Below are 10,872 nucleotides of genomic sequence, written 5' to 3' on the forward strand. Positions count from 1 at the left end.
CCTTTTCTCCATTTCCCCGTTTTTAAATGACTGCTCTCTGTATTACCCTTTCCGTGAACACGGCCTGACGCCGGCCCATGTAGGTGCGAACAGGCGGGTTCCCTCCCGGGAGCCGTCGCCGTCACCCCCGCACGTACACGCCCCCCCCCAGACCCCCCAGGGGCAGGAGGGGCGGGGCGGGGGCTCGGCGGACTCGGGGCCAGAGCGGAGACTCGCTGGTAGCGCGGGCGTCACGTGGCCGGAAGGCGCGCGCGTCGGCCCGGCGAGGCGGGCGGCGGGATGGCGCAGCGGTGCTGGGCGCTGCGCTGCTGCTCCTGCCGCCTCTTCCAGGTGCAGCAGGTGGGGCCGGGCCGGGCCGGGCCGGGCCGGGCCGGGCCGGGGGGCGGGCGGGCGGCGGGGGGCGGCCCGAGCCTGACCCCCTCTGCGCCCTCCTAGGCCAAGCGGAGCGGGAGGTGGAGCTGCAGCGTGTGCGGCCAGCGGCAGGCGGTGCAGAAGGTGAGGGGCCGGGCGGGGGGCGGGCCTGTGGGGTGGCAGTCAGCCCTGCCCGGGACATCACACTTCAGCATGACCTGAGGTCGAGCCTCTCCCCTCGCGCTGTCTTCTGGCTGCTCCCAAAGCCTTGTTTTTATTAATTTTTTTGCAGGTTTACGGCCAAGGGTCTGGCCTGGACTGCAGACGCCATGTCCAGAAGTTAAACTTGCTGCAGGGTGAGGCAGAAGAAGCAATTGTTTGGACATCTCGGTAGGGTGTTTCATCTGCTTGTTTGTTTTGATGTGCTGCAGTTGATGTGCCTCTTCACATACTGGGTGCCTGTTGCCCAATTCGAGCTCACAGGAGGGTTTTTCTGCCCTGTTGCAAAGCCATGACACATGCCGGTTTTGTCATTGCCTCATAGGAACAAGCTATTTTTAATTATTTAATTGATTATTTAACTATTTATCCTGGCATGTTTCTTTTTGAGAAGGAATTTTTTCAGATAAGTTTAGCTGATCAATGATGTGCGTTGGTCCAGCCTTTACCTATTAAAATACATGCAACAGGGTTTGTTTTTTGTTTATTTCTTTTTAATTGGTCTTTCTTGTTCAGTGTTTGATGAGCTGACCGTGGAGATGTCCATCTTACGGACTGACAAGCCGTGCAGAGGTGCAGCCTCAGAGGGAAATCATCCTCCACTCTAAGCTGTTGCTACCTAACCGTTGGCATCCAGGGTTTTCAGTCTGTGAATCTACTCAGTAATAGCTGCTGCTGTTGACAAAAATACTTGTTTAGTGCAAACATTTGGGTGTAATTCCTGCTGGGCTGGAAAATCTGAGTAGCACTTTCCTGTTTATTTCATTTCTGAATTTGTTTACAAATTGCCTAATCTTGAACTGGTCTTGAACTGGTCCAGCTTCCTTTTTACCCAAGGTTATTTTCAGAAATCAGTCAAAGCTAGTTAGATAACTTAGCTGTGTATATGTAGTGCTTCAGGGTTAAGCTTTGGGAAGAAAATTTATTGCTCACTTTATCAAAAAGGGTTGCTATTTCTATTCTCAAAACATTGTGAAATTCAAAACATTGTGAAATAACTTCCCTTTTTTCCTTGGTTGCTTGGGATATAATTAGTGTGTTTAAGCTGTTGTCCCAAAGACACACTGTTATATCCCTAGTTATGATCAATTAGAATTTATCATTTCATGCTTTAGATCGAACTTGCTACTCTATTTGTATAGAAAGAAGGAGGGCAACCCCCTAATTAGATTTTTTTTCAAGTATTTGGGCAATATATCTTGCAAATCTTTCATTTGACATCTGCCTTTCTATAGATCCTGGTTTTTTCTGACATGCTGCCTATCCAGTGTTCCTATCCATGCTTTCCTTCCAGTCCCTTGTGCTATGACTAGGTGATTTGAAAATTATAAATCAAGAGACAGAAGTGTATTCTAGAAACTCTAGTTTAAACCTCTGTTTTAGGTGCATAGAAGAATCTGTAAATGACAGCAAAAATATAGCAGCCCAGTGTGAAGACAGTTTGGTCCAGCAGGTAAGATACCTCCAGAGCTGAGGTAAATACTAACCCATACTGACCTCGGTGAACCAAGGTGAAATCAGTGCTCCCTTTGTATGGGTTGTTCAGACAGCTGAAATACAGTGTATGGAATCGGAGAGGCTCGAGCAAAGAGAATGAGATGTATGCAGAAACCCTCTGCCCCACTGGGATACCGAACCTGGGAACACGGCCTAAACTGACTTGTGATTTGAGGCATTCAGCACATACATAACAATGCCCAAAAGGAGAACCCTGTATTTTGCTGTTTTCAGTAATTCTCCAATGTTGTAGGAGAGGAGGGCAGAAGTCAGTCGCTGGAGTAAATATCTGGATAAGCACAGTGAAGATCAGGAAGATGGGGAGGAGGAGGCGGGTACAGAAAGACAACAGTCCTGTTCCCGGAGGAGGAACGCTGTGGAAGAACAAAGGTACAGACAGAACTTCTTATTTTGGGAATTCCTGCCCCCAAGCGGTGACATTTGGTTTGGAGGTGTGGGAGACAGCTGAAGAAAGTACAAGTTGCAGTGTATGACCTGAGCAGGGATTCAGTATTTGTGGATAAAACTTCTCTTATTGCTAGAGCCATGCCTTTTATGAACATTTCTGGTGATATGTGAAAAAAGTTCACAGTGGAGCTAATCTGTTGCCTTTGTGGATGTTTCCTTGGCCAGGAAACGGCGGGCGAGCTTCCTCTCCTGTGATGTTCAGGAGTATGCAGAAGAGAATGGAGTTTTCCAGCTTGCCTACCGAGCCAAAAAGGTTAAAACTGCTGAGGTAATTTATTTCTGGAAGATGCTTCCCACCAGTAAACCAAAAAAGTGTTCTCCTGACCTCTTTTGTGTCATCGTCATTTTGAATTTTTATGAGTCTTCCTCTGCTCTTGTATTTGAATGACTGGGGAGGAGAAGGAAATTGTGTCAGGAGTTTCTCCCTGGAAGGTTTTAGGCAGGTGAAACCAATGGCACCTTGTGGAGGCTGAACGGGATCCCTCCATCAGCCCAGCTGCGGTGTCCGCTGCTTCCCTTCCTGCGCCGCGGCGCTGGGTCGCGTGCCGTCAGCGCAGCTCCTGCCGTGACCTGCAGCGCCAGTGAAGCTGGCCTGAATCTTCACAGCCTGGAGTTCGCAGGCCCACCCAGCACACCAGCCTCAGCTCTGGTGATAATTTGGGTGCATTTGAAGGACCTGAGTCCTCTTTGCTTCTGTGCCGCTTGGCTGTGCATGCTGGATTTATAACCAAGCTCTGTTGCTTCTTACAGCGCAAGAAAAGTTCGGTAGCAGTGCCTGATCGAAGTGATGGAGATGCTGTTTCTGGAGACAGTATGGTTCCTGCTGCATGTGAGTCCGTAGTGCCTGAGGAGAACACACAAACCCCAGCTGCTTGTACCAAACCCTCAAAGTGGGAAAAATTTCTCTCGTGTTCTGACAACTCCAGTGAAAATGCTGCCAGGGTCACCTTGTCACCACAGGAGGGCAGTGGAAGGTTGGGGCTATGCAGTCCCCCTGCAGCAGGTGCTGGTATGGCCAGTAGCTGCTCAGAACAGGCTGCAAGAACTCTACCTCCAGGTGCAGGTTTTGAATTTAAAGAGTGTGGGGCTAGCACTGAGTGGCTTGCCTCAAACCTGCCTGGCACCGTGGCAGCCAGCAGCAGATGCTCAGGGGAGGAGGATGTGTTGTTCAGAGACCCTCAAAGCCCATTGATAAGGGCAGGAGCTGGCGGGGTAGAGACCACTGCAGGCAGGGGCTGTTTGGCCAGCACGAGGAAGGGAAAGGCCCTTGTTAATGCTAACGCTGGGCCAAAGCCTTGGAGTGTTTCTTGTGAACACCTCTTCTGCACAGGTGATGAGTTTGATGATGATCTCTGAGAACTTCAGGCACCTCTGGCATTGCTTTCTTGTTGGTCTCTATTGTGTATTTGGTACAGTGAACACTGAGGCAAGATTTTGAACTGAAGGTGGCTTTACTCTAAGCCTTGCTTCAGTAACTGCACTATTAAAGCTGTTTACTTCCTTTATGGCTGTGGTTGGGAGATGGGGGAGGGTGGAAGAGATTTGCATTGGGCAAGTACTAGTGTTACACAGTGTTGTCAAGCAACCTCATCAGCTAGAAATAAGAATGGAAGTAGGTCAGGTTGGGGGAGAAAGCTCCCAAGCTCCAAGGATTCCTGGTCAGTACAATTAAACTGTGATTAACCCCCCCCTTACACACTACAGCTCTTTTCCCCTGTACTGCTGCTTTGTTTAGATCTCCCATAGCAACCCTTTCTTCCAGAGCTGCAGAGCCAGCAAAGCATTTGGTTTCTCTCCAGAAGTGTAGCCCTAAGGCTACCCCAAGGTAGGGGCAGAAAGGCAGACCTACAGTCTGGGCTGCCTCCCTTGCACAGGGAGCTGCCTGATGACATCACATGCTCTTTGCTTAGTCCCTCCCCTCTTTTAACTAAGTTACAGTAAACAATAGAGCTGGGATACTGAAACAGCCACACAGCCACATCATGGGATGTAGTATTTATTTTTCCTCCATTCTACAAGCACTTAGGAACAGGAGACAGAAATCCTTAGCAGGCAGAAAGATGAACCGCTCCGTGAGTTGAACTGCATCATCTGCTTTCAGTTAGAAGGAAAGTGCTTTTTGTTACACAGACTATACTACAAGTGCGGTGGCTGCTTGGAATATTGGATAGCATCTAGTGCTGCCCCGATGTCGCAATTCTTTGTCTGCAGGAGCCGAGTGAGCCATCCACCCTCATCAGAGAAGCCCATAGAGAGCATCTGGGACAGAGATTCAATGAGGCGAGGGTCTGCTTCTGTTGAGAGAATAGTTTAAAGCTGAAATATTTCACATAATGGCAAAACCAGCCAGGCTCTAATACCACACCGTAGGTAGGCTGGCACTAATCCTAGAAATCCAGCATAGCTGATGACATGCTAGAAGACATGCTCTCCTTTGTCTCCCATGAGGGCAGATGTCTGAGACAGAAGATACACAACCAGCTAAGAAAACCGCTGAGCTGGACTCAGCTGGCCTTGCTGTAGGACTCTGTGCTGTTGATCTCAGTTAAATGGCCTTGCATACCGTTACTGGCTCCCACCAGAAAAATGCTGTCCTCAAGTCACAGGATGTACTGGTCTGCACCCTGCATTAAAAGGCTCTCTTGAAGAGTACATAGCAAGGACATGATGTAGGGTACCACCTTTTTTCAAGCTGCTCAAATGGCATATGAGCCTAAGGTCAGAAGACTCTAAGACTTAGCTGCCCACATTCAAGAGAAGAGCCAGACTGTCTCTAACAGGGTAGAAGAGCTGCCATACCTGCTAACAAAGTTACAGGCAAGTTTAGCTGTAACTTCAGTGACCCTCTACCATCTCGGCTCTAAAAGCAGGTCTGCTTGTCAGCCAAGTTTGCAGTTCAAGTGAAAATTCTCTCTGCTATGAAACCCGCGGATGTTCTCATACCTGGTGGGAGGTGTGGGTAGAGTGCAGCTTCCCGCAGTCCCGTAGGTCCTGGCTGGGGAGGATCCTGAGACACATTCAGGGAGCTGGGACCCTCCGTCTCTGGCATTTGCAGGGACTGCAGCTCTCCTGTGGAAGGATCCACTTCTTTGGAAGATAAGTGGGTCCAGTCCTCATCGCCCCCTGATGAACTGCTGGACTCGCTGTGTTCCTGAAATGCAAAGAAAAAAAGGCCCAGCTGCTGCAGTGCTTCCCAGGTAGGATGCAAGTTCCTACTATTTGCCTTTAATATAAACAAAAAGTCCCACAACTTTTGCTGTAAACCTGTAAAGCAGAGGTGCTGTGTACCACTTAATCTGCTGACACCTTAGTATTCAGTCCCACAATGCATGCTAAATGATTATCTTCCTTTTCAGTAAAGCCTCAGCAAGCACTATTAAATTAGTGTCACAGTTCTTGTACCTGGGAGTGGAAGCTGCCATCTTCCATTTGTGTGGGCACAGGATCTATCACCATGTCTTGTATCTGCTCTGCAACACCATTTACTTCTGTAGCAGAATCTGTGTTACTCCAGTCTGGTTTGGTCTGAACATTCTGGTTAAGAGTGCTGCTGCTTGACTCAGCATTGTTCTTCTCTTGATTGGAAGAAACAGGAGTCACTTTGCTTCTCTGTCCTCCATGTTCCACATCAATATCAACTTCAATACCTGGAAATGTGTTTGAGATGGAGAAAGCCTTACAGAGGTTTTTCCAAAGCAGAGACCTAAATAAGCATGGATCAGTCCTGGTCTAAATGCTCTTACGGTTTCCATAATCCTACAGTTTATCATGTAACATGGAGGAATTAAAGTGCAAAGCATTCTCTAAACAAAGAACAGTTAAGCACCAAATAGTCATCTTCCTCTAGACAGACAGGCTATACATTAGAAGTTATCTATGTCCACATAAGCCAGGCAAACTCATAGTCACCACTGACTTAAAATTAGCTTACCATGGTGACATGTTAATGGAATCTTTTCTCATCTCCACCCAAAGGAGGGCTCTGAAAAGGTACCGAGTGGCCGTTCTAAGCCTAGGCATTATTAGTACCAGGAGTAAATTAAGCAAGCCTTCAAGGCTCAGTAGCATGAGGTAGTTCTGGTATCGGCCACAACAGCTGGCTGCTGCTCCTGTTAAAAGGACCTTGAGGCCAGTCTCAGGGACTGGGATAACAAACTGTAAGTCACTTACCCAGGGGGCTCAGAAAAGCTGCAACACTCTCCCCAACATTCTTTAAGAAGGTGACATTGGGGTCCTGAGGCTGGCTGTTAGTAGAAGCTTCTAGAAAAACAATTTCTGTTAGCACACATAGAAGCTCAGAGGGAAAGAGCACCGACAGAGCGTATCCCCATGAGATCTCGGTGCTCCTTTCCTGTCACTCACACACACTGCACAACAAAGGCTGTACAGAGACAAAAACTCACTCTGAGCTACCCCTGGAATAGAAAACCAGTGGCATTAGCGTCGTTAAGGCTCATTAGCCATGCTGAAAGGCAGATCTGGAGTACAGTGACATGCTTAACCTAACAGCTCGGCTTGGTTTGGTTCCAGATACTCTGCATCCTCATCAATTGCATGGGCCCAAGCGTGCCTTAAGAGAATCCCACTCTGTGCTCAAAGGTGCTGATCGTTTCAAGCAAATTCGCTTAGTTCCTATGTCTGTTTTTCCACCCAAATTCTAGCCTGTGCTGCAGAACCTCAGCTACCCTGGCTTCACCACCACCCTGTTTACCAGGGCATCTCCTCTCACCTTCTGCAGCGGGTGGGCTGGAGGCTTCAGCACTGGTTTGGGCTTGTTCAGAGTTCTGGCATGGAGCTGCAGGGCCAGGATATCCCCAGCAGTGCATCCACGGGAAGGGAGGAACACCGTGCCGCATTTTACGGAGCCAGCGTCCTCGGGGAAGCCACTGTAAAAGGGGAGCACTCATGTGACTCTGTTCACACAGCCAGACTCTGAGTAACTGAAACTTACCACTTAAATTTGAGAATTATCCCATTCATTAGTTCCCCTCCATAGATTCTGCTCACCTCAAACGGATTTAGCAGTGGACTCTGGAACATCACCATGTTGTGCTCCTTGTGGATGCCTTTACCCTCACAGGTGCTGCACAGGTCATAGTCTGGACAGACGGTGCACTTGAACCTGGCACCCACCACCGGTCCTTCGCAGCCGTCACAGATCACATTGGGGTGCACCATGTCACGAGGAGGCTCCTGGCTGCACTGGGAGCGATGCTCCCGCCTGCACTCCTTTTTCTCTGTTAAGGAAAGGAAAGGAAACTTTGCATCGAGAACGAGGTTACTATTTAAAGGCTGGAAATCGGGCAGAGGAGAAGGAAGCACAAACAGCCCTTGTCAGAGCAGTATTGACTTACTAGGTCAGTTTATTTTTACACTGGCTGCAAAACCCAAGCTGGGGGCATGCAGGAGAACTTATACCTATGAGTGTGAAGGGGTTTCACAAAGATACCTGCTCCTCAAACTGAGCATGCCTTATCCTTAACAGTCTCCTGGCGTGTTTATTTCAGATTAGCACTGCACTACCCCATCTGGCTTCTCATCCTACCTTCCCGAGCATGGCAAGAACAAAATGTTTCTGGAAAGGGAGTTAGAAACAAATGCCAGGAGGCACAACAGATGAGAACAGGGACAACAGCCGCTGGCTGCCTGACTCATTCAATGGGCTGCAGATAAAGCTTTGCAGGTACCTACGGGAACAGAAGGGACTAGGGAGCAACTATGTCCTGAAGAATAAGCCGGAATTAAGGCTTCCTAACGCACTGTTGTGAATATTAAGGTACCAGTGCCTGGCTCATGTTTCCAGGGAGCCCACATGACAAGAGTGGCTCGCATCGGGCCAGCTGAGATGCCAAACCCAGGAGGGAACTTGTGATTTGCCTAACCCCACCTTAGCAGGGAGGATTCCTGTTCTGCCATGTTACCCTGCCCTTTATTTCACCTCCTCCCCGAAGGCCGCAGGTTACACCAGGCCCTTGAGGACAAGGGGAAGGGTCAGGGCTTGCGTCCCCCCTTTCCGGAGCCCAGCTCCCGCCCTGCGCAGCGGTGCGGCCTCACCTTTGACATAAACACGAAAGACGCCGTCCTGCACATACGGCATCGCCATCTCCAGCTCCTCGTCGGTGGAAAAAGCGATCAGGTCCCCGTCTTCATCTAGAGGGGGTAAAGCACAGGATCAGGTGCCCGGTCAGGTGTCACGGGAGGCGCGGCGGGGAGGGGGGGGGGCGAGGGGGAGCGCCGTGCCCTGAGGCCTTCCCACCCCCCCGCGAGGCTCCGATCTCGGGGCCTGACCCTCCACCGGTGCGGCCCGGCCCGCGGAGGAAACCCCCCCTCCCCGCCCCCGCTCACCCTTGTAGTGCATACGGAAGGCGGGCGGCGGCCCGGCCCGCAGCAACCCCTGGAAGAGCTCGGCGACGCGGTCGTGGATGGCCTGGTAGCGGGCGGGCGGCGGGAGGGAGAAGCGGCGGATCTCGCGGGCCGCCTCCTCCTTGCCCAGCAGGTAGGCTTTCACCGTCAGCGCCGCCATGGCTGTGGCGCAGCAGGAATTGCCGTCGGGGGCCGGGCGGGCGGGCAGGCCGGGAGCGGGCGGGCGGCGGGGCGGGAGCCGCGCTCTGCGCCACCGCCTTATAGCGCCGAGGGGGCGGGGCCGCGCGCACCCCAGCGCGCTAAACCACGCCCCCCTCTGTGACAGGCCCCGCCCTCCCGCCAGGCGCAGTGTAACCCCACCAATGCCAGGCTCCACCCCCCGGCTTCTAGGCTCCGCCTCCTGCGGAGCAGGCGCCGCCCCCCCCGGTTCTCGCCCCGCCGCGCCCCGGGAACGTTGCGGCGATGCGGATTTACCCCCGCCGGGGGGGGGCGCTCCTCGGCACGTCCCCTGCAGCCGGGAAAACCCGGGAATACTTGGCAATGCCCATGTCTGCCCCCTGCCCTGCCCCCCGTGTTTGCACCCCCGGACTGGGGTCGGGACGGTGCCAGGAGCACGGCGGTTTGGGGGCACGGGGCCGTGCTGACCCCAAAAGCAACAGCGGTGCCCGCACAGCGGGGAACGACTGCGGCGTCAGCACCTTCTGGGTGGCCACGTGGCCTCCAGGACGCAGCGGTGGGCAAACGCGATGGCCGGGGCACCACGGGGCACCTCGCGGTGGGGCTGGTCCCCACCACTGCCTGGCAGCAGCCGCCAGCAGTAGCTGGGGCACGGGCTAAGGCAGCACCCGGCCACCCCGGTCCCGCTCGTCACCTCCGCCTCCTGCGTGGGGCCGACCCGGGCCGGTGACGGAGGTGGGGAGCCGTGTGCCTGCCCCGCTGCTGCCGGGGCGCGGTGCCCGTCGGGGTGGTTGGCATGCTCGGCGCTGCAGGAATAAATAACTCCTCAGCTAATGCTCTTCCCCGAAGCCGGTGTTTCAGAAGGCGGGGGGGGGGGGGGGTTTGGCTAAAAATAAAGATACTGGTATAAACACAACTGACATTAAGGAGGATGTTGTGGGGGCTTTCCAAGTTGGCTGGCAGCAGTATTTTTTTTGCGGATCAGATCCAGTTGACAGGCCTCTTAACCTGGTCGCAGGAGAGTCCAGCTGGCAGAACGCGCCATCTGCGCCGTCCAAGCGTAATTAAATAAAGATGGATCGATGATTATTAGGTTCCTCGTTGGTGTTAATTGCCTTTCACCCAAAGGCCTGACCACTCTAACTTTTAGTAACATATTTCTCGGTTTAAGATAATAAAAACTCAGGAGAAACTGTGTCATGATTTGTCATCTTCTGCCATCAAGAGAAGGAGAAGTTTTAATTTCCACAATGGGGAGGTAGTTTATTTCTTGACCTAAAGCATATCTCTTAAAACACTTGGTCTTCTGTATAAATACATTTTGGGCATATGGGTGTCAATTTTGAAATTGTGATGCTTCGCTGGAAAATAGTATTTACAGTGGAAAGGGTTGTCATTTTTAACTGAAAAAAACCTTTTCTAGAAAACTTCTAGGAATTTTGATTTCTAGGTATGACACAGCCAATATTGCAACTGTGAAGTGATGAGTTAAAGTTTAAACATAAGGAGATTCAGGTTTAAGCATGAATGATGCTGTGCAGGGAATGATTCACCAGCTTTTACAGCATGAGGATTGGAAGGCTTGGGCGTGCAGCAAAGGGGTATCACACTCACCTGCCCTTTTGCCTCTTTGCTGTGTGTAGCCTTTTTTCTGAAACTGTCAGTGAAATTTGCTGGCTTTACATCATTGGATTTATTTTTTTTTTCCCCATAAAATCAGGATTTGACCTGGTGCTAGCAGGGCATGCAGTACAGGACACGCTGCCAGTGCCTTACCTGCCTGGCCAAGCAGCACCT

The 10,872-nt window shown here is 51.5% G+C and overlaps 2 protein-coding genes across 4 annotated transcripts; one reads left to right on the forward strand and one right to left on the reverse strand.

Moving 5' to 3' along the window:
* The first annotated feature begins 279 nt into the window (after nt 1-279).
* MRNIP (MRN complex interacting protein) lies at nt 280-4,040 on the forward strand. Of its 2 annotated transcripts, none has more exons than XM_086471046.1 (7): nt 280-339; nt 436-495; nt 644-741; nt 1,954-2,023; nt 2,321-2,457; nt 2,701-2,803; nt 3,286-4,040. In XM_086471046.1, the coding sequence occupies exons 1-7, from the start codon at nt 280-282 to the stop codon at nt 3,889-3,891; spliced, it is 1,134 nt and encodes a 377-aa protein (XP_086327172.1). In that variant the 3' UTR covers nt 3,892-4,040. The 2 variants fall into 2 exon arrangements, with proteins under 2 accessions (XP_086327172.1, XP_086327173.1); XM_086471047.1 differs by having other exon boundaries at nt 2,701-2,788.
* Nucleotides 4,041-4,515: 475 nt separating this feature from the next.
* Nucleotides 4,516-9,058, reverse strand: SQSTM1 (sequestosome 1). 2 transcript variants are annotated; one of them, XM_086470770.1, is made up of 8 exons: nt 8,881-9,058; nt 8,590-8,685; nt 7,543-7,772; nt 7,265-7,421; nt 6,706-6,795; nt 5,938-6,182; nt 5,479-5,686; nt 4,516-4,829 (listed from the first exon to the last, which is right to left on the reverse strand). In XM_086470770.1, exons 1-8 carry the CDS (start codon nt 9,056-9,058, stop codon nt 4,672-4,674), a joined length of 1,362 nt encoding a protein of 453 aa, XP_086326896.1. In that variant the 3' UTR covers nt 4,516-4,671. The 2 variants fall into 2 exon arrangements, with proteins under 2 accessions (XP_086326896.1, XP_086326897.1); XM_086470771.1 differs by lacking the exon at nt 6,706-6,795.
* Between the last annotated feature and the right edge of the window lie 1,814 nt (nt 9,059-10,872).

The sequence above is a fragment of the Leptosomus discolor genome, chromosome 10 (assembly GCF_034619465.1).
Source record: "Leptosomus discolor isolate bLepDis1 chromosome 10, bLepDis1.hap2, whole genome shotgun sequence".
Taxonomy (NCBI): Eukaryota; Metazoa; Chordata; class Aves; order Leptosomiformes; family Leptosomidae; genus Leptosomus; species Leptosomus discolor.

Bases quoted from the DNA above. Each gene is read 5' to 3' on its own strand.
- MRNIP (XM_086471046.1), top strand. From the start codon at position 280: ATGGCGCAGCGGTGCTGGGCGCTGCGCTGCTGCTCCTGCCGCCTCTTC. The intron at 340-435 runs GTGGGGCCGGGC...GCGCCCTCCTAG, and splicing joins GCCTCTTCCAGGTGCAGCAG to GCCAAGCGGAGCGGGAGGTG. The intron at 2,804-3,285 runs GTAATTTATTTC...TGCTTCTTACAG, and splicing joins AAAAGGTTAAAACTGCTGAG to CGCAAGAAAAGTTCGGTAGC.
- SQSTM1 (XM_086470770.1), bottom strand. From the start codon at position 9,058: ATGGCGGCGCTGACGGTGAAAGCCTACCTGCTGGGCAAGGAGGAGGCG. The intron at 7,773-8,589 runs GTGAGGCCGCAC...TTTCCTTAACAG, and splicing joins CTTTCGTGTTTATGTCAAAG to AGAAAAAGGAGTGCAGGCGG. The intron at 7,422-7,542 runs GTGAGCAGAATC...CCCCTTTTACAG, and splicing joins CACTGCTAAATCCGTTTGAG to TGGCTTCCCCGAGGACGCTG.